Below are 22,325 nucleotides of genomic sequence, written 5' to 3'. Positions count from 1 at the left end.
TCTCCATGGTCATGTGGTCGGCATTACTAAACGCGTAAGGCAGATGGAACACTGTTATCTTCCCACGAAAGGTGGTCCCTATTTTTTCTACTTACATTTTTACATGCTTTCGAACTGCTAGGTTGGCAGAAGCTGGGACAAGTAACGGGAGCTCACTCCGTTACACGGCGCTAGGGATTCGGACTGTCAAACTGCCGACCTTTCAGATTGACAAGCTCAGCTTCTTAGCCACTGAGGCACCGTATCCCTCATATCCCTAGCGAATCCCTAGCGCCATGTAAAGTGTATTACAATAGTCTAAACTTTATTTTAAAGATTCAGACTTTTTTTTTATAGAACCCACAAAAATGCATTCAACAATAGCAATTATCAACTCTGGCCATATCTGGAGAAGCAGAATTTTTGATTGCAAATCATGCCCTTGACTGGACTACTGTAAGGAGCTTTACATGGGCCTGCCTCTGAAAACCATTCGGAAACTGGAATGGATGCAGAAAGTGGCAGCCAGCTTGTTAGCATGCATGCACTGCTGTTGGCTTATTACCCCCAATATTGTAGACCCTGCCTTGACTCCCAATGAATTTCACGGCATAACCTGAATCCATAAATATGATGGAATGCCTAATATAAAGGAGGCAGCAAGATACTGAAGGCAGGAAACAGGGACATTAAAATAAAGGTTTTGAGTCGAGGGGAGGGGAGGATAAGGGGGAAGTGTGAAAAAAAGCCTCAGAGAAACCCGACTTAATAACGCTAGGTGTAAGTTGTGTGAAATAATTACTTTGGCAGACTTTCAAGGTTGTGTTACATTATCCTTCTGGCAATCAAGATCATTTTAGAAATCCAGGTGATACTTACTTTTCCTGCATGCCATCCTTACAGAACTGGACAATATAGGTAGCATTTAGCAACTATAATTGGGACTCATAACTTAGTCATTAAGTGAAGCAACTGCTAGGTGAAACCACCACTGTGCTTAGGATCTGTGGTTCAACTTACTTTTGCTTTACTGATCAGCAAAGGTTGAAAATGCAACTATTGGTCACAAAGTTAGTTTTTCATAGCAATAGCAATAAGCACTTGGACTTACATACCACTTCATAGTGCTTTTACAGCCCACTCTAAGTGGTTTACAGAGTCAGCCTATTGCCCCCAACAATCTGGGTCCTCATTTTACCCACCTCGGAAGGATGGAAGGCTGAGTCAACCTTGAGCAATTGAGATTTGAACTGCCAAACTGTAGGAAGCAGTCAGCCTGTAGTGCTGCCCTCTAACCCACTGCGCCACTTTTGGCTTATCACTGTTATCACTTGCAAACCATTATCTATCCTTACATACAGGGCCACCCTCTCCAAGAAAAAGTGAGCTTTCATTTTCGTGGTTCCTCGGTATGGTGTTCCCCCTTTTTTTTGTATATAAAATTGAATGAAACTAATATTCAATGAATAAGTATTTTAAAGATGTGGGAAAGAAATACAACTCACACAAAGTTTCAGCTATCCATTTGAAAAAAGTTATCCATTTCAAAAGCTCCAATTTGAAACTTTAGTGAAGTCATTTCCTTGCCAATAGTTATTTAAATAAAGCAGAAATAGTCAAAGTTTTAGACTATTTTAGAGGAACTAAAGAGCCGAGGTGGCGAGTGGTTAAATGCAGCACTGCAGGCTACTTCAGCTGACTGCAGTTCTGCAGTTCGGCTGTTCAAATCTCACCAGCTCAGGGTTGACTCGGCCTTCCATCTTTCCGAGGTGGGTAAAATGAGGACATGAATTGTTGTTGGGGGCAATATGCTGACTCTGTAAATCGCTTAGAGAGGGCTGAAAGCCATATGAAGCGGTATATAAGTCTAACTGCTATTGCTAACTAATCTCTCTCTCTCTATACCTGAATATTTCCCTTTTGGGTTACCCACTCATAAAGGTAAAAGTAAAAGTTCCCCTCACACATATGTGCTAGTCGTTCCCGACTCTAGGGGCGGTGCTCATCTCCATTTCAAAGCCAAAGAGCCAGCGCTGTCCGAAGACGTCTCTGTGGTCATGTGGCCAGCACGACTAAGTGCATGGACCTTCCCACCAAAGGTGGTTCCTATTTTTCTACTTACATTTTTACATGCTTTTGAACTGCTAGGTTGGCAGAAGCTGGGACAAGTAACGGGAGCTCACTTACGCAGCACTAGGTATTCAAACTGCCAACCTTTCTGATCGACAAGCTCACTTAGCCACTGACCCACTCATACTTCCCCTCAAAGGCAGATCATATTAAAAACTATATAGCATTACCATGAATGTGTCAAATGATTATCTACAGTATAGCATTTCCACAAAATAAAAATGTATTGGCTGAAAGGGTGACACAAATCATGCTTTATTAGTTAGGTATAAAGCCATTAAGATTTTCACACCCTTTTTATACCTTATTTATAGAGCAAATAACTAAAGAGATATCCTCTCCTTTGAGTTGTCATGACTCTTCTCCGTTGAGAGCTTCTTATAAACAAGATTTACCAGTTTTAATATTTAAAAATCAGCTTACAGAAGGACTAATCTGGCCCTTTGCGGATAAAGCCGTCTTTTATATACTCTTCTCTTTCTTGAAGCCCTCATATCATAAGCAAAATCACCAGGACCTACAGCTTCTGAAACCAACCTGGTAACAGGGATCCCTAAGTACTAATTTATTTAAAGTTACCACACTGACAGCCTGTCTTTCTTCTGGAGTGCAAATGATCCAAGTGGGTTCTCCATTCATTCTAACCCCACAACATTAAGCTGTGAAACTGGCTGGACTCATGTTTTTAGCAATTATGAACAACCATCCATCCTTTGGAGTCTCTCCAGGGACCAATTTGTGAAGCCCCCCCCCCCAAAAAAAACCTGGGTCACTATTAGAGAGGGCAATTTTGGTATACTTCTATAATTCCAGCCCTGATGCCTTCAATTGCTCTTCCTGATTACTGTGATTTATTTGAGGTTTATATGTTATAGCAGGAGCATGAATCAAGCACCGGAAGACCAGATGATGAATGGATGGAAACATTTATGGCTGTCTCTCTTCTGAAGCATCAGATCATTTAAAGAGCTGAGCAGATTTCTGCCTTACTACTTCACAGTCTTGTTCGAAAAGAAGGCACAACACTAATATATCCATACAAACTACTTAAATGAATTATATGAAGATAGTTGGACTGTACATGATAATGGATATTGGACAAAAATGATGATGGATGAACAGCATATATACAAGCCTTTCTCACTTCGTCCCTTTCATGTAGGGATACCTTTGCGGATATACGTACATTTAGAACAAAGTTCTAAAGGTTTATAACTGTGATGGTGAACCTATGGCAGGCGTGTCCAAAGTGGCTTGTGAAGCCATGTCGCTTGGCAAGTGTGGCCTTGCCTGATTTTCTTCTGGGTTTCTGGCAAGCATGCACGCGTGATGATCAGCTCTCTTTCTAGTGCCCGACAGTGGCAAAAAACAGCCTGCACACGCCTGCCGGCCAGCTGATCATCAGGTGTGCATGCGCATAGAACCCGGAAGCTCAGCTTTTCTGGAGTGCGGCCCCGATTAGCATGCGCAACCAATGTTTCCACTCCACCTTTTCAGCACTCGGTGCCGAAAAGGTTCGCCATCACTGGTTTATAATATTGTAGTAGACATCCAAACTCATAGAAAGCTGGAAAGCTGATAGGTTAGAAGGTTTCTGAGTATTCAAACCCAGAGTCTATTCCTGATTTAGGGTAATGGGCTTGGTAGTTTCCACTGCTACCATTTGTTCTCAGTTGGGTGTCCATTTCCTAAACCCGGCATGTGTGAAAGATAGCATTTTCACAATTTTTAGCCTTTATGGTAATAACAAGATAATTCTATGAAAAACCAATAATCTCAGTAATGCAAACTCCTGGGCAAGAAATACTGACAGTATGATTTAGCTCTTTCTTACATCCTCAGCAGAGATCAATAAAATACAATTTTATCTAAAAAGAATAACAAAATAACATAATTTTACCATCAAGTGTTGAAAATGCAAGCGTTCAATGCTGAAAAATAAATAAATAAACTACACAGCTGCTGGTAACTTGAGTAAAATGTTCTCAAAGAAAATCCAACGCTCCAAACAGATTAGGAAATGATGCTGATCTAATCTGTAACATCAGGAGACAGTTTCCCATTAATATTATTGATTACAAGAAGATCCTGTAGAGAAAAATATACCTTCTGGAACCCAATCTGAAATACCAATAAAAATAGTTCCCTGCCTGCAGAGAGAAATATGGAAAATTTGACTTGTCATCACACACACCTATCAAACGGATTCTTCGTTGGCTCATGTATTTATTTCTACTCAAAGAGAAGACTTCTTTAAAGCGAACTATCCTCTGCTTCAATTTTTTTGGGATTTCTCCAGTTTCTCGAGAGGTTCTAAGCTTTCTTCAGAGATTGTTGGGAAAATGGAAGCCAATTCCCACTCTCTAACCTCCGTTCCAAGTTTTTCAGAGTTCTGCTCTTGGTTTTTCAATTAAGGTTTTTATATCTCTGGCAGAGGGATGGACATCTTCGTGTACAAGTTCTCCCCTCATAAGAAATGTACTGGGAATGTCTCTTCTACAGCCTGCTAACTGAAGGGCTGCCAACTGATAAGGGAACGCCATTCACAGCAGACTTTTTTTTGGCTCAGTGTTTCCAATAATAACTCGTGGACAGGGATTTATCAAGATTCTTGATGCTGAGGAAGTTTGTAAAACTTACAAGTGAATATGCTTACAAAACTGCTATTGTTCTGGCCTATGCTTCCCCAAAAAGCACAAAGCAGATTTCTGGTCCCGGCAAAACCCCTTTTATTAAACAAATGTGAATTTCCTCCCATTCACATTCACCAAAGGCCTGGTAAACAGTCCTTCAAAGGTTAATTTATGACCACAGAACTTATCTATCTTGGAAAGCTGCCATGTAAATATTTCCCAAACACAGTGCAGTGCAAGGAAAGACTTGGCACATAGATTCATGGACAGATCTTCACACTTCTGAAAGGAACCAACTAATGAACAAACAAATTGTTTCCTGCAAAAGTACACTCCCCTTTTACTCCTCTTTTATTTCCTATGGGAGGAGCCATTCACCGTCGACCTGTGGCTTTACTCCCAAGTCAACCCTGATTTCTGAGCTGTTCTTTTCTTCTGGCAGCTCTGTGCATGCGCACACTGAGAACAAGCTCCAGCTGTTCCTCTGCCTAATTGCTGTCTAGCTCTAAAGATAACTGAAAACTGCCAGATGGCCTTGGCCCCATCTCTGCCTCCAATGCAGAGCCTTCCTTGTCAGAGCCTTCACTGGTCTTCAGGATTGGCCCATGTTCCTCCCCAACCTCCTCACTGCTCAACTCTGCCGCCAGTTCCACTGGCCGCTGGCGAGCCATAACAGCTATAAATGTCCGGGCTCAATGCACAGACCTACTGAGGATCCCTGATTTTTATATCTTACAAGGTCAGGTTGATCATCCATGGTTGAATATTCCAGGGTAAGAATTTATTTTAAAATTCTGGATCAATTAAACGGCAATAACTGTTTAATTCTAAAGTATTAAACAGATTTGAGCACGTATTTCAAAACATATTTGGATGCTTTGTAGGTACCATAATCTACTCTGAATTAGAGGTGAGTATACTACAAAATTCTAAAATATATACTTGTTAGGTAAGCTCCCCATTGGGAGAGCGAGTACATTCAGAGAAGCGTTGTGAGAGTTGTGTTGGAGAACACACAAACCAGCATACAGAGACACTGCAGTTTAAATAGGCTTTTACTTTCGTGGAAATAGAGGTATCAGAGGCCATCAAACATTCCAAGTCATACACGGTTAAGACAGTCAGTCATCAATGTCGTTCAGTTAAGGGACAATCCAAGTAACATAGTCCATTAACATACAAACAGTCTGGTACTCAAAGTTTGCTAGCAGTTGCAAAACTTACAATAGCTCATGGCACTTTCTAACAGCCAGCTTCCAAAACACTCAGATCAGATAGCAATAGCAGTAGCAATAGCAGTTAGACTTATATACCGCTTCATAGGGCTTTCAGCCCTCTCTAAGCGGTTTACAGAGTCAGCATATTGCCCCCACAGTCTGGGTCCTCATTTCACCCACCTCGGAAGGATGGAAGGCTGAGTCAACCTTGAGCCGGTGAGATTTGAACCGCTGAACTGCAGGTAGCAGTCAGCTGAAGTGGCCTGCAGTACTGCACTCTAACCACTGTGCCACCTCAGATCAGATCAGCCCAGCATCTAACGAAACAGAGAGCTAACAGTCATTCTGGCTCCCTCTTATGGCCGATTGAGGAAAACAGCAACCAATCACATTTTACAGCATGATTTAAAGAAGCAGGTATAGCATTGTTACATGATTTATATATTGCCAACTCAATCGTTAGAATTATATTCCTAACAATACTGGTTGCACATACACAAATACAGAGACAAATAGATGGACTTGTCATAGGAAGTCTGACACATGGAAAAACTTACCAGCCGGTGCTGTTCCTGTCTTTGGTGCCGGAAGTAGACTCCTGCGGGCAATCAGTGTGCTATTTGACGCCTGCAGTGAAGTTCTGTTGGCCCCCTTAAGTGCTTCTTTAGATGGTTCAGCTGCCTTGAGAATGATTTGCTCTTCATTTCCAAGGCTTGAACCTGCAGGAAACCAAAATCATCCCAATTAGAACTACATTAAAAATAGATGTGTGCCTTGTGCAGAGAAATGATAACATTATTTAATGTCATAGGCAAATCAAAAAGCCTTCTGTTATTTTAAATGATGCTTGTCCTATGCATACATGGTGAGAGGATTGAGTCAGTTGGGCTCTGTAAATTTTAAATTCTGTTTTTATTTAAAAAAAACACTTTAAAAGGAAAAATGCTGCTTGCATGAAAGGAAGGAAATAGGAACTGGCAGCAACTACATGTCAGCCTTTCCTAACCTGTTTCACTCTATCATCATCTCAGAGCATTGCAAGAATGAAAACTCAGAACATCCAGATGAGAGTAAATTGAGAAGTCTGAATATTTATTAAAACTTTTATACCCCCTGAACTCTGTGCAGTTCACCAAAAACAAAATAAAATACAGTGACTTAATCCTTGACTTAAAACCATAACTTAGCTCAGAATTACAGGCTCTTGGAAGCCATGTTATGAATGAATGAAGTTATGACTGTTTTTAAGTGTATACCATGGTGGTTTAAATGAGTGTCACTTTGATTAAGCAAATCCATTCTCCCCAAGGAATGGGTTTGTTTTTTTTGCCAGAAACCAGCACACCAAGCCCCCCCCACCAAAAAGCCATTGCAAATTGCACAGCATGCTTCAAACTGCCATAAACGTAAGTTGATTGCTAAGTGGCCCAAAGATAGCCATGTGACTGTGGGTGTCGCAGAAGTAGGCTGCACTTATGTTCACTAGTGGTTTGTTGATTGTGAGCATGCACGCACACTAGCTTTGCTCGCATGAGCCCCTTTGGGAGTGAAACAGAGCTTCAAAGAAGCAGGTAATCAACTGCTCCGGTGAGTAAAGCAGGGGCAGCAGGAAACTCAGCTGGGCAGCGAGGGTGGAGGGAACAAGCCAGAAAGTTAGTTATAAATGGATAGCTTAGCACAAAGGTGGGTGGGCAAGCCCAACCAGTGATCAAAGCTAAGGATTCACCCGAACCCATGCAACCACGCAGAAGCACACCACTGGTCATCCTAACTCTGAAACAGGCTGTAAGTGTGCAGCAGCGGCCAAAAAAGCCAACACAGTTCTAGGCTGCATAAACAGAGGGAGAGAATCAGGATCACATGAAGTGTTAATACCACTTTATAGTGCCTTGGTAAGGCCACTCTTGGAATACTGCATTCAGTTTTGGTTGCCATAATATAAAAAAGAAGTTGAGACTCTAGAAAAAGTACAGAAAAGAGCAACCAAGATGATTAGGGGACTGGAAGCTAAAACATATAAGGAACAGTTGATGGAATTGGGTATGTTTAGCTTAATGAAAAGAAGCACTGGGGTGACATGATAACAGTGTTCTAATGTCTAAGGAGTGGCCATAAAGGAGAAGGAGTCAAGCTACCGTATTCTTCAAAGCACCTGAAGGTAGGACAAGAAGCAATGGATGGAAACTAATCAAGGAGAAAAGCAACCTAGAACTAAGGGGGAAATTAAAAAAAAACCTACATTACCCCAAAAGGGCCTTTAATCACAGAGGGAAGATGACAAACTTAGTGGTCTCCAAAGGTTTGGACTAGTCCTCCTATGATCGATGGTCATGCTGCCTGGGAGTAATGGGAGCTGCATAGGGAGAATACAAATTTGCTTGCCTTTGTGTATTTCACAAAGTTTACAGCTTCCTTTAAAAGGAAACCACGTGAATCTTAATTGAAAATACAGCATCTAAAATCTATGTACATTCCTGAAAACCCATTTGACCTTTAACCAATAACATTAAAAATTGAAAACAAAAGGAATCCAACCATGTTCAAAGGGGAAGCAAAATCACAAGCTAATGAGTAGTCAGGAACAGGAGTAAATATTTTTAATGTTTAACAATGATATTTTATTGCAGGATAATAATCATGCACCATGAATTAACAGCCAGTAATTAAACCTGGTTCTCTTAAGTTACAATTGAGATTTTTACAACCGTCTTGTTATTTACCAACCTCCACTTTCGATTTAAACAGCACAACAGTAATTTATCCTAGGAAACTGGGTATTTCTCTTTCTGTCTCTCTCTGTTTTGCAGCTCAGGCCTCAAACAGACAGGTTGTGTAGCATTTTCAGGCTCCAAATAGGTTTCTTGGAACAAATTATATACAGTTCCCTGACAGCTCTTCAAATAATTTGGCCCCAGGTTTCTTATCTAGTCCTAGATAATAGTAGCGGATTTAATTTACTGTGCATGAATACAACAGTGCTGGCTTCTGAAGGAATTTTTTTAAAAACTGAATCTGGGTTATAAATTATCTTTACAACCTGTCCTGGTGGTCAAATGAACAACTTGCATCTATACCTCAATTTCTACAACCAAAATGTTTCCACGGTTAGCTTTGGTGATGATTTTTACCACCCATCTAAACACTTGAGATTCCTCAATGACACATTGGCAGCCATCCCTGAAAAATTGGTTGGTTGCTTCCCTTCTGTGATTGACAGCTAGGGCTCCCCAGAGCAGATGGCAGATTAAATGCTTTTCTCTGAGGGCCTTCAAAGCTATAGTCCATACCCCTCACTAGTGCCACTCTTGCTTCAGTGAAAGCAGTAGTGTGCTTAGAACCAGCTATTGTGTATGAAGTAGACGCGTATACCACCAGTGATGGATATTGCTTTTGTGTAATTGTGCAAGAAGACCCTGCTTACAGTATTTCTCTCTCTGAAGACCTTTCAGACTGTTGTTTTGATAGGTGACGTTCCTTATATAAAGGCAAGAGATAAAAGCAGTGGGCAGAAAACAGCAAGAGAAATGAGACAAAGAAGATAGTAGAATTTCATCCTTCTGCCAGCAGAGAGATGACATTCAGCAACATCTGTCTCTGCATGACAATTTCTGTATTTCATCACTTGTTTCATCTTAGATCGTCTCCCCACAGACATCTTAAACTATATTTTAAGGCATTGCTTGAACACACTAAGTTTGTTTGGACATTTTTATCTACAGGGTTTTGAGGGGGTTTTGCTTGTTTTTCCCTGTCCAATATTTTTAAATATTCAGTCACAGTAGAAGTTGCCTTTAAGAATAAAATGTTCTGTGATCATTTGCCAAGTAGAATGTGTCAGATACTTTTACTGAAATCTCCTAACTCTTGAGTCCCTTTCTCTTAGTGTAAATTTATTATACAGAGAACATTTCAATTTACAAATCTGGCTTCCTTCCAAATCAGAAGTCATTCTATTTGAAGTATGAGGTGTCAAGGGAAGTTATGTCATCTCCTCTGGGTCTTCTGACAAGACTCTTTAGTTACTTAAAAGAAGAGAATCTTTTCAAACTGTTTCATACAAAATAGAAAAAAAATAGGAACCTTTGATAAACAACATAAGTTTGAGTAATTAATGTTTATTGTGAGAAGAAAAAGAAGGCTGCCTGAAATATGACCTACTTATTTACCAAGAAAGAATATATTAGAAGATGCTCATTTAATGTAACCCAGTGAGACTATTAATGTATGCACTTAGGTCTTTTTATATATCAAAAACAGACTGAGACCAAACGTTCTCTGGGAAAAAAAGAATTAAAAAATATATTATTCCTTAGCTGAAGAAGGCAATATTGAACTGTTGAGGGAATTGTTGAATTGCACAAAGTAAAGGATTGCAATGATGATTGTAAAAATAAGGAAATTGTAAAGGGAAAAAACCTTGGGATACTGAACCCAGTCCTAAAATATAAAAGTAGAAAGAGACACAGTGAATATAACAAATTACTTTACCTCATGTCACGCTACAGTACTGGCTGATCAATCCTGGTACTGTTTATTCTGCCCAATAGGAACTTCCCAATGCTTTGGGCACGGAATATTCAAAATTTGTGCTATAAGATTTTTTTCAGAGCACATTCAGGGGGTAAATATGGCGTATCCTCCTTACAAAGCAGGAGTACTACCACTGAGCAAATCTGGCTCCGGGTGAGGCAGCTTTTTATCTTTTCCAGAATAATTAATAATTTATGTTGACTCCAATCCTAGATATTTCATTTATTTACAATCTTTTCCCAATGGACCCTGAGCAAGACAACATACTGCTAAATAAAAAAAAGAGTGCTTTCAGTGATCATTGAGCAGACACAGAGGGAAAAAAAATCCTTTTATCCTAAAAGAAACTGCACATGTGGCTCGACTTGCAAGGCACATACGTGGTTGTGGTGGCTTTGTGACATCCATTTGTTTGAAGAGGCAAGAAACAGATGAAACACAAGATACTGTCCAAGCTGGGAAAGAAAATCTTTGTATCCCTGTATTTCAACTCAGCTGTCTGCCGACTTGAATAACATCTAGATGTGCAGACCACAACTCCACATGAAGATTGGCCAGATGAGAAAATATGTTCTAAGCTAACCTGCTGACATCAGATTCAGTGGCGGACGCTGTTTTCAAGTCAAATCTAGTCACCGGGTTTCTGTATCTGTAACATGGGATTCACTTTGTCCCTTGTAACATCTGTACCTTACTGATCAGACCCTTATGGTTTTTGATTCAGGACTCAAAGTCACTCAGTGGTCAGAATATTCAAGATGCTTAGACATAAGTCAACCTCTGATGACCAACATCATCAATCAAATGGTGATGATGATGATGATGACCTACATCAGCTCAACCAGGGAACATCATTTCTGTCCAGAACTGAACTTCTTCCAAGAAACATGAATGAAATGATACATGCAGCAAACAGTGAATTGGATATTGGTGAGATGTTCCAATAATACAGAATAAACTTATAGCAATTTGACTCAATTTATGAATACTAAAGGATAAAACAAAACAATTTTTCCTCTATGGAAGAATTTTAATGAACGTCCCTTAACCCCAATTTTCTGTTTACCCTTTTAACATCACATATGCTAAATAGATGCAACAGATTTAACAGCTCTCCCCAAATTCAGATCCCCAGAGTTGCATGTAAAAGTGTAGGCAACTCTGGTTAAATCACATGTTTAATAAATCCCTAAGTGATCAGAAATGGGCACAGTTTCTGCATGGCACAAAGTTAAACACACATCTTGAGTTTATAATTACTATTTGTGTATAGATATCCAGATTCAAAGCAAGAGATAAGGCAGATATCAAACTTCATAACACAGCATTCATTAAACTTTTAATCACCAATATTAAAAATATCCTATTGAATAATTGCTTGTTCCATCACAAATTTGGCTAATAAGAATGATTGCACCACTAGCAGATCTTAAACTTCACAGATGTATTATTCTTGCCCAAATATACTTTACTCAGTATTTGTAACTGCTGCATTACTTTGTAGCAGTTACAAAGAATGGACTGAAAGGTGTCCAAACTTCTACCCTTGCCTATCTTCTTATTTTGAATACATGGATACACAGAATTTGAGTATCGGTGTCTATACTAGTCTGCAAGTATTTTAACACCTCATCAACGTTTTAGAAAAAGTTCTTAATCTGAATTATATGTAACTGGGAGAAGCGTATTTGACTAGGAAAATTATGTGTTGATTGGAGAAAAGTTTTCATTTGGAATACTGCTACCTATTTGTTTTATTGCTGAAATGGTCTCTTTCCAGTTAATATTGTTACTGCTGAGTGGGGTAATTAACTTACAATACCATGCATAAACACTGGCAGGTTATGAATTTTCTTTGGATGGGTTTGTTAATACCCAATATTTCCTCTCCCATCTTCCTGAGTAATGTATATTTGGGCAAGAGTGATACATTTGTGGAAGTTTAAGATCTGTTAGAGGTGCAATAATTCTTATTAGCAAATTTGTGATGGAACAAGCAATAATTCAAAATAATATTTTTAATATTGGTGATTAAAAGTTTAATGAATGCTGCGTTATGATCCTACCAAGAATTTGTCAGTTATATTACCTTGAGGTTTTGTACACTTTTTACTTTGTTTATAGATAATTTAATTATGGCTTGAGACTTTAATATTTGATGTATCTATTCCACATTAGATTGCAAATCTATCTCACTTAAGGAATAGTTGAAAGTATTGCTTATATATTAGAATTTGATTTGATGATTATAAGATAACCTCTAAGGCAACTTTTAAGTTCTTTGCAGAAATACTATACTTCTTTTTTCTTATTTCCATATCATAACTGTTTTTCTCTAGATTATTTTCTTGTATCTCAATCTGTAACTGAGTGGATTAATAAATATAACATAGGTGTTATTGCTACATTTGGAGAACCCCTTGTAACATCACTTCTTACAAAACTGAGTAATTCAATTTTATCCAGATGGTCTGTAAATATAGCATTATTAAAAATTTCATTTTTTTAGAAAACATATTTTTTTCTTACAGATATTTTATGAATTTATTGATTGATTGGTATGCATTTAAGGGAAGGCATGTGTCACAGTATTATTTGTAAGTCATGGAAAAATCAAAAGTAAAAAGCTAAGCAAGAAAACTTGAAAAAAAATAAACTTTTGAACATATGTTTTAGATTATTTACACCAAAATTATATAAAGCATTAATAACAGCTAACCAAGAACTTAATTCCAGATGGTTGGGGACAATATGCTAACTCTGTAAACTGCTTGTAAAGGGATGTAGAGCATTATGAAGCTGAATATAAATCTAAGGGCTATTGTTCTACACTTGTAATGCTCATTACATTTCAGAAAGCTGAAATATTGGGAACAAAATGAAAACCTGGTTAATTGCTAGTCTCTTGGCAAAACCAGTTGCTACAAGGTAATGTTACTGATATCACTAAGGATAATGACATAATGATTCTGACTCAATAAGGTAATATTTCCCAATTTTTATTCTTGTCTAAATATTTATGTATCTAAAAATAGTCTTGGTGAGCGAAATATAACCCAAAATAAAACTGATCAATTTTTTACTAATACAGTTTCTATTATCAAGTTATTTATTTAGTGAACCTGTATTCTGCCAAGAAATAACAAATAAACAAATCTAGTCAGGTTGTTTCTGGGTGTTACAAGGCATATATAAAGCTCTTTCCCCCAATATTATTGGAGATCAATAACAATATTTTTGAAAACCAACTTCTTGTGTTACCTCAGATCATAGGAACAAACTAACCCTTTACAATTTGTATAAAAATATTTTTTTTAAAAAAATTGTAAAAGAGTGAGCAAGGAATACATGTTGTCTCAAGAAAAAAAAAAACCTCTAGCAATCTAACAATATCTATTCCACCATACTGAGGAATTATATTTATTTGTTTGCTTGTTTTTCACATTTCTGAACTAACCAACTCCCACAAAGATTAGAAAGTAGAGATAAGAATAGTTTACTTTATTGTCATTGCATCTCATACAACGAAATTAAATGCCATCTTCAGTGAACATTATACATAAAAAAAATAAAACAAGAAACACACACCCTTCATGTTCTTTACAAGTGAATTGAAAACCCCTGATATTACATTAATATTGCACTATACAATAGAATTCAATATAATTACTGCTCTGGAATAGAAGCAGTTTTTCAGCCTATTTGTCCTTGTTCTTATTATCCTGTACCGTCTGCCAGAAGGTAATAGTTAAAAAAAAGATTGCCCAGGATGAGATGGATCTTTAAGAATGTTTTGAACTTTCTTAAGGCAGCGGGACTATAAAGCTCTTTCAAAGAAGAGAGAGGGAAACCAATGATCCTTTGGGCAATGATGTTAACCCTCTGGATTAATAGCCCTGCTGGATTGGTCCATTTAATTCAAGATTTGATTTTACAGAGTTAGCCAACTTCTATTCAAGAAGCTTAATAGTATTAAGGGTATGTGACAGCTTCTTTCACTATTGGTCCCTAGCAACTAATAGCCAAGGATGCTGTCATTGCTACCATTTACATCAAGCTGCCATTAACAGTCCCTTCTTCAACACTTAATATGCAAATAATCACGAAATCTGCCAGCACATGTTTTCCCTTTCATACCTGAGTTTTGAGCTTTGAAGAAGCACAGAAGTTAAGGGGAAATTTTGTCCTGCTTTGTTTTTTAGCATGGAAGAATATGAATTATGTTTTAATAGGCAGACAAATGAATTTATTCTTCATTCCAACAGGATCAAAATACATTTTCAGTCCCATCTGTTACCTATTCATGTAGACAATTTCATCGTCTGATAAGCAATTGAACATTATTAAAGATTCACAAACTCTATATCTTTACAAAAAAACATAAAAGTGGTGAAGCCAAATATGTAAATAAAACATTCAACCATACTAGTTTTGCAAAAGAATGAAACTTGCCATTTCTGAAAATCTGAACTGCTCCAAAGAAAGATGTGTCTATTGACACAGCTTTTAATAAGTGGATTTTCAATACATGTGTATTCTGATGTTTACAGAGGAATCTAATACCTGAAACACTTTGCACCATTGCAGGGTGAAAGTAACCTATGTGCCCCAAAATTATTTCATAACTGAACTTAAAAAGTTCTGGATATGACTAAGAGCTCCATATAGGTATTGAGTACAGTTCAGTCAGGACAGGAGTGTTTATGGTTGACTATCCAGGTATACAAATATGCAGACAAATATGCGTGAGCCACTTTGGTGTTGTGGTTAAAGGTACTGGGATAGAAACCAAGGGACTGTGAGTTATAGTCCCACTTTACTTAAAGTGTGTGCTTGGGCCAGTCACTCTTTCTCAGGCCTAGGAAAGAAGAAAAGTCACTTCTGAAAAAAATGTTGCTAAGAAAAAAGTACAGGGATGTTGGTAGAACTCAAAACTTCCTCAAAGGAGCAGCATTTATTTATTAAATTTATTTATCAAATCTATTTATTAAATTTGTACTTATAAACATAGTAAAATGGGACGTGGTGGCTCAGTGGCTAAGACGCTGAGCTTGTCAATCAGAAAGGTTGCAGTTCGGCAGTTCGAATCCCTAGTGCCACGTAACGGAGTGAGCTCCCGTTACTTGTCCCTGCTTCTGCCAACCTAGCAGTTTGAAAGCATGTAAAAATGCAAGTAGAAAAATAGGGCCCATTTTGGTGGGAAGGAAACAGCGTTCTGTGCGCTTTCGGCATTGAGTCATGGTGGTCACATGACCACGGAGACATCTTCAGACAGCACTGGCTCGTTGGCTTTGAAACGAAGATGAGCACTGCCCCCTTGAATCGGGAACGACTAGACCATATGTGCCAGGGGAACCTTAATCTTTATATCATTAGTCAGTCTCTCTCCCTCCACCCCTTCATTTATATATATGTGAGTGTGTGTGTGTGTGTTTCCACCCCTGTGTGTGTGTGTGTGTGTGTGTGTGTATGAGATACTATTAAATAGATCACAATAGCTATGTGAAGTAGAAAATTAACATTTAGCAATTCCATGATTTGGGTTGCTTCCTACATGTTTGTTGCTTTCCTCAGCAATTTGACAAAGATATCAGATCATCTCTTTGTATTCAGATACTTATTTAGTTCAAGTGATAAAACAACAACAACAACAAAACAATTACACATTATAGTGATATTTGCATGTTTTTCACTAAGATGAGCCACCACCCCCTAGAGTCAGGAACAACTAGCACATATGTGTGAGGGAAACCTTTACCTTTACTTAAGCATAATAAAATGTTCCTCCCAAAACAGCAGAGGTGGTACTTAACATTTTGTAGCTGATGATGAAGAAATTTCATATTGTTATTTTGAATTTAGAATGAAGAAAGAAAGCCATAGAATTTCACTCCACCCAAAGAATAATCCGATATGCTTGGAGTTTCTTTTGGCAGCCATGGACAAAGGGGGGTAGGGGTTGGAGGGGGGTGGAGAATGCACATGGGTCATTTCATTCTGTGTGCAGTTAATATAAATGACTGATTTCTCTGAGTCAGAGGTCAGATTGTGTGATTATTGCAGAGAGACATGCATTTACAAGCAAACACCTGCGCAATATCCAGGAGTTCTGCTAAGCATACAGATGAAGCCTTGTAAGTGATATTTGCTGCTTACAAAAAGAAGAATATCTTCCAATTTATTTTGTGGAACCCATTCATCCCAATATAGGAATGAACATAGGAAATACCTACATTAAAACTACTACCCTAATGGAGACCTCTGCAACATTTTCTATTATAATTAAACAAATATGTACTTCATTGTATAGGTTAATACTCTAACCATTGATTTAATTCGTCACTAAAATGTATTCAATCTGATGTAGTAATTAATAAATACAATTTGTTTCAATAAGAAGACTATACCTATTAAATTCATCAAGTTCATGTCCCAGCATGACATATATATATTTGGGTTTTATAGGCTGGGTTTTGGCTTAAAGCGTGGCCGGAGATGCCATCTTTCTATAAATCTTGGTGGGGATGTGTGGAGTGCTGGCTTTGTTTCAGTAAGTGGAATGATTGCTCGTGTGGTTGTACCATGATTGGTAGATTGGTGCTGATTGGTGCTGGCTGTGTGTCTGTTGTTGTTTCGTGTTGTAACGGCCTGGGTGGTGGGTGGGGCTCGTTTGTTGACTACAGCTGGTTTCCAGATGTCTGGTAGGTGGGAGGTATCATCACGTTTATTCATGTTGTGTGGGTGTTTCTCTATTTTGATAGCTTCCATAATTATTCTCTTGTTGAAGTGTTCAGTTTTGGAGATTAACCTGGTTCCTTCAAAATTAATTTCATGTCCTGTAGCTTTAAGATGCTGGAAAAGGGAGGAAGTTTTTTCTTTTTTTCTTACTGCGTTCTTGTGTTCTGTAATGCGTGCATTTATTCTCCTGTTCATTTGTCCTATGTATGTTGCAGGGCGGATTTTGCATTTCGGTATTTCATAGACTCCTTGGTTTTCTAGCTGGATTTTGTCTTTGGGGTTTCTTAAGATGTTGGCTATTTTTTGGTCAGTGTTGAAGGCTGTCTTGATATTGTCTTTGTGGAGAATTTTGCTGATTTTATCTGTGGTGCCTTTGATGTAAGGGAGGAAGGAGCCCTCCTAGCAGATATGTGCAGGGGAGCCTTTACCTTTACATATAAACACATGCATATATATACATGTATTTGGCCAAAAACACCAGCCTGAGGATGGCGAGTGATACCTCGCCGAAACGTTGCCCAGACAATCTCAATCTTACATGGGAAAAGACGCGAATACAACAAGACCTAATGGGAGCTCACTCCATTATGTGATACTAGGGATGTGAACCGCCGTACTGCCAACCTTTTTGATCAAGCTCAGCGTCTTAGTCACTGATCCACCGCGCCCATCTAATTTTTTTCTAAAACTTCATACATAAACTGGTGCTTCAAGATGAAAGGCAACTTTTTAAGAAATCTACAAAGAGACAGATGAAGAAGGACCTAAATACCTTTACATAATTTCTTATCAACATTCCATTTCACAAAACCTGGAAAAGTGAGTAAGAAGAATCAGAAGTTGGAAAGCAAAGTTTATGAGGAAGGAATTAAGGATCTAGATATGCTTAGCCATGAAAAAGGAGATAACAGAACTCTTCAAGCAACTGAAATCCTTACTGCACAGAAGGCTGCAAGCCATTCTTGGTTGTTTCAAAGTGTAGAATAGCAAAATTATTTTAAATTAAAAGAAGGTAGATGTCAATTGAATGTTAAGCAAAATTTTGTACAGAGAAACACTTTCAGATAGAGCAGGGGTGTCAAACTCGATCTCATTGAGGGCTGCATTAGGGTTGTGGTGGGGGGGCATGGCCAGTTCTACATCACTTGTGTTGGAGGCGCCTGAAGTGACCCAAGCGCTCTGCCAGCAAAAACAATTTTTTGTGAAAAACGGGCCATTTTTGGGAGGTTTGCACAGTGCAAAAACTTTTTTTAAATCTAATAAATTGAATTTTTTGAATTTTTTAAAATTTGCCTCTTCAAAACCTTGGTACATCTTATACTCTGAAAAATACGGTACTTTTGTTTCCAGAAAAAGAATGTACTACAAGATTTAAAGCAAGTAAAAGCGGAAGTGGATATTTCAAATAAGTAATCATTTCAAATTTTTTCCATATTAAAATAGAATTCCATTAAAATGTTTGGATTATATTTGTAAATATTTTACATGAAGATATAGGTACTATTTTAGCACTTAACATTGCTGGGAGAAGAAGCCAGTATCTCCTAAATCCCAAAGATTTTCCTTATACCTCAGGCACAGAAACAAGTCATATGATAAAGATTTATGAAATCTGTTTATTGGCACTAAGTATACATTTTCGTTCCAATTCTCTAAGAAACAATGGCTATCATTCAAGTTCGCCAGCAAAAGAACAAAAGTTTATGAGTTGTCACAGTCCAGATATTTGGTAAAGAGCAGTTGCATGAATATCACAGCCAATCTCCTCAGCTGGGACTTTTTATATTCTTGGACAAACCAAATTTTAAATTAAAAATCAAATGTACAAAATGATACATAAAAACAGACAAAGGGCGGAAGTAACTTTGGTTGGCATTTGACAGTCCTGGGTAAATTCCAAATTTCTGCATATGTCGATTCTCTAATATACTATACATCAACCACCATCTGCCAGCATGGCAAGACGCCTACTCCTAAAGCTATCATTCCAATTTTATTAGGACAAACACATCAATGCAAAGATTAGAAGCTGTACCTATAGCTTTTGGTTTTTTTTATAATAAGTTTCTGTTTTATTTTATAAGACGTATCTATATCTTGAAGAGTTCCTCCTGTTGGCAAGAAATTCTCAATTAGAGCTACATGATTATTGCAAAGAAAGGAATCCACAGAACTGTATTACTTATACTTTTTCTTACAATTTAAAAAGGTAAATGCATAATCATTCCTGACTCTAGGAGGCGGTGCTCATCTCCATTTCAAAGCCGAGGAGCCAGCGCTTTCTGAAGATGTCTCCATGGTCATGTGGCCAGCATGAGTAAACCAGTGGTGGGTTGCTAATTTTCTTGCCACCAGTTCGGGCGCACTCCCATGTGCAGAAGTGTCTGAGCGGTGGGTGGAGTCTCCCACCGCCACTGCTACCAGTTTGCCCAATCCGGGCTGAACCACCAGCAACCCACCTCTGGACTAAGTAACGGGAGCTCACTCCATTACCGGTGCTAGGGATTCGAACTGCTGAACTGCTGTCCTTTCTGAACGACAAGCTCAGCGCCTTAGCCACTGAGCTACCACATTCCTTACAATTAAGGACAGGCATTTACCCCGAAGGCATGCACACATAGTTGTAATTAAAAAGAAATAAACACCCAAATGTCGCCATCATCACTGAATAAACTTTCAATCCATTCTGGTTACCTGCTCATTTGCAGAATTAACAAGGATGCCTTAGCATTAATACATCCAGTCTAGTTTCAGATTTGAAAGGTACCTATATGTCTAAGGGAAGTTTTTTTTATGTCTTACTTCTTAAAATGCTTCTACAGTTCTAATAATATTCTTACACCTGTTCTGTGCAACAACATCCCTTCCAAGGGAGGATTCTGTTCCATAGGCACCTCTTCGACTTTGATGCACCTTAAGGCCATGTTCCATAATTACTTGATACATCTCTATGAGTATCTGGAACACCCTGGGCTCTTAGGCAGCTACACTGCTTAATTATTTAGGTTCCTGTTTGTTGTTGTTCACTCACTTACCTGGTCCACCCATATGCCGCATCTTCAGCCTAGCTTTCCTCAGGGTTGCAAGTCAGGAGATGCAAGTAAACTTTGCTGCTTGTTGTCTAGCAGCTATAAAGCAATTGCAATTCTTGTGGGATGAATTATAACAGATGGTAAGCTAACTAGCACCGAAGTTTTAGCTGAATGATGGCCAGATTGAAATGCTTCATCTGCTTGATTAAGTTGATTTTACAGTCTCCTGAAGCCAATGTACCAAACAAGTAACTAATGTATTAAGATGAGGAAGAGATCTATTCATAATGTTGCTTAGTTTCTCAAAATCCAATAGCACTTAGACTTATATACCGCTTTACAGTGCTTTACAGCCCTCTCTAACCAGTTTACAGAGTCAGCATATTGCCCCCAACAATCTGTGTCCTCATTTTGCCCACCTCGGAAGGATGGAAGGCTGAGTCAACCTTGAGCCTGGTGAGACTTGAACTGCCAAATTGCAGGCAGCTGGGAGTCAGCAGAAGTAGCCTGCGATACTACACTCTAACCGCTGTGCCACCAAGGCTCTTAATACAAGATTTAGGATTATTTTAATCTACTATTTAGGGAGCTTTAGAACATGAGTTCTGATGCATTATTTGAACTAATTAAAAGTACCTAGTCCCCAACCCAACACTGAGTTGATGTTTTTTTATTACATTTTTATCAAACACACAAACACGATGCATTTAATAAAAATATGTAATTTTTAATATAAAATAAAAAAATATTTTATATAAATAAATAATAATAAAAGGGTGAATCTATTGAATTCAACAACTTTTCTCTTAGTGAAGCTAAATCTAATCCAAGCAGTGTCTGGCAACAATTAGCATAGGGGCCATGATTTTCATCCAAATGTGACTGATGGAGAAAGAAAAATGTGCTACAGTTTGGAACATCTTCAATTGCAACCTTCAGAAATCATCTGCCTTGAAAAAAAAATTGATCTCACTTAGGACCTCATCATATTAACCCTTGGTGCTCCTTTTTAAAATAGCTTTTCTGACCATAGTAAAGGTAAATTTAAATATTCAACTTTTTGTTGACAAGAATTGACTTGTTGATTCTGCCTTTTCATGTCAACACTGCATAATAGAAAAAAGATGATACATTAATATGTTCATTAACAGTATTAACATTACTCTCTTGAAGCATAAATCTGCTGGGTTTTGAGGGTTGAAATTCAGTGATATTTTTTTCGTTCTGCATTTATTAGTTTAGGAGCAATTCAAAGTAATACCAAGTAATTTAGTTACTTAATCTACAGCCTTGAAAAACAAGATGCTAAAATTATAAAAACAAATCTGTATAATTACATGGTTCCATATCCAAATTATTTTTATTAAGACATCGGTTGACAAAAGGTACATACCCTTATACTGCCTGCTCAAATTGTAATGCAGTATTAAATAAAACTATCCTATTAATTTCAGCTCGACATGAATTTGAATAGCTAAAAAGTTGAGAACACTATTGAATTTTCAGCATTTAAACGCAATGAAAAAGATATTAATTAAATGCACAAGTCTGTTCAAGCAGAAAAGGCTCTCGTTTCATACAGTTTTAGCAATGTCTTTCACTACAATACAAGAAATAGTGGAAGCTATCAAGGAGTAGATAGTTTTAATAAAACATTAAAGGACTACTAAAGAAGTATGCTTTAGTCCATTTTTAATCTTCAACCATTTTTCTTTTTATAACTGAGTTGTGTTTAATCAGCTATGCAGAGAGGAGAAATCCAGAAAGGTTACAGTAACATTTTTCTGGCTAAAAAAAAATTGAAATATCATAAGCAATGAAACTTGTAATCCCTGAAGCTGATTTTTCTGGTACGAGGAACGTGTGGTTATAAATGGATAAGTCAGGTGCGGGCTCAAGCAATTGGGAGCAAGAAAAGAGGCAAAGATAAGTGGGACACTGGCTATCAAATAGGACCTCAGTGACACCTTTGCCCTTAGAGTACAGTGTAATTGACAAATTGAATTATCAAAATGAATATGAATGGAATGGAATAGAACAGGACAGGAAGGACAGAACAGGACAGA

At 37.9% G+C, this 22,325-nt stretch overlaps 1 protein-coding gene across 1 annotated transcript in view; it reads right to left on the bottom strand.

The window, feature by feature from the left end:
- MTUS2 (microtubule associated scaffold protein 2) overlaps positions 1-22,325 on the bottom strand; it is a 222,546-nt gene that overhangs the window by 96,982 nt on the left and 103,239 nt on the right. The window contains exon 4 of the mRNA XM_032220483.1: positions 6,517-6,678. Coding sequence (XP_032076374.1) covers positions 6,517-6,678 — 162 coding nt within the window. The remainder of the gene's footprint in view (positions 1-6,516; positions 6,679-22,325) is intronic.

The sequence above is a fragment of the Thamnophis elegans genome, chromosome 6 (assembly GCF_009769535.1).
Source record: "Thamnophis elegans isolate rThaEle1 chromosome 6, rThaEle1.pri, whole genome shotgun sequence".
NCBI lineage: Eukaryota > Metazoa > Chordata > Lepidosauria > Squamata > Colubridae > Thamnophis > Thamnophis elegans.
Note: the sequence above shows the minus strand (reverse complement) of the source record. Positions and strands in the feature narration are given on the sequence as shown.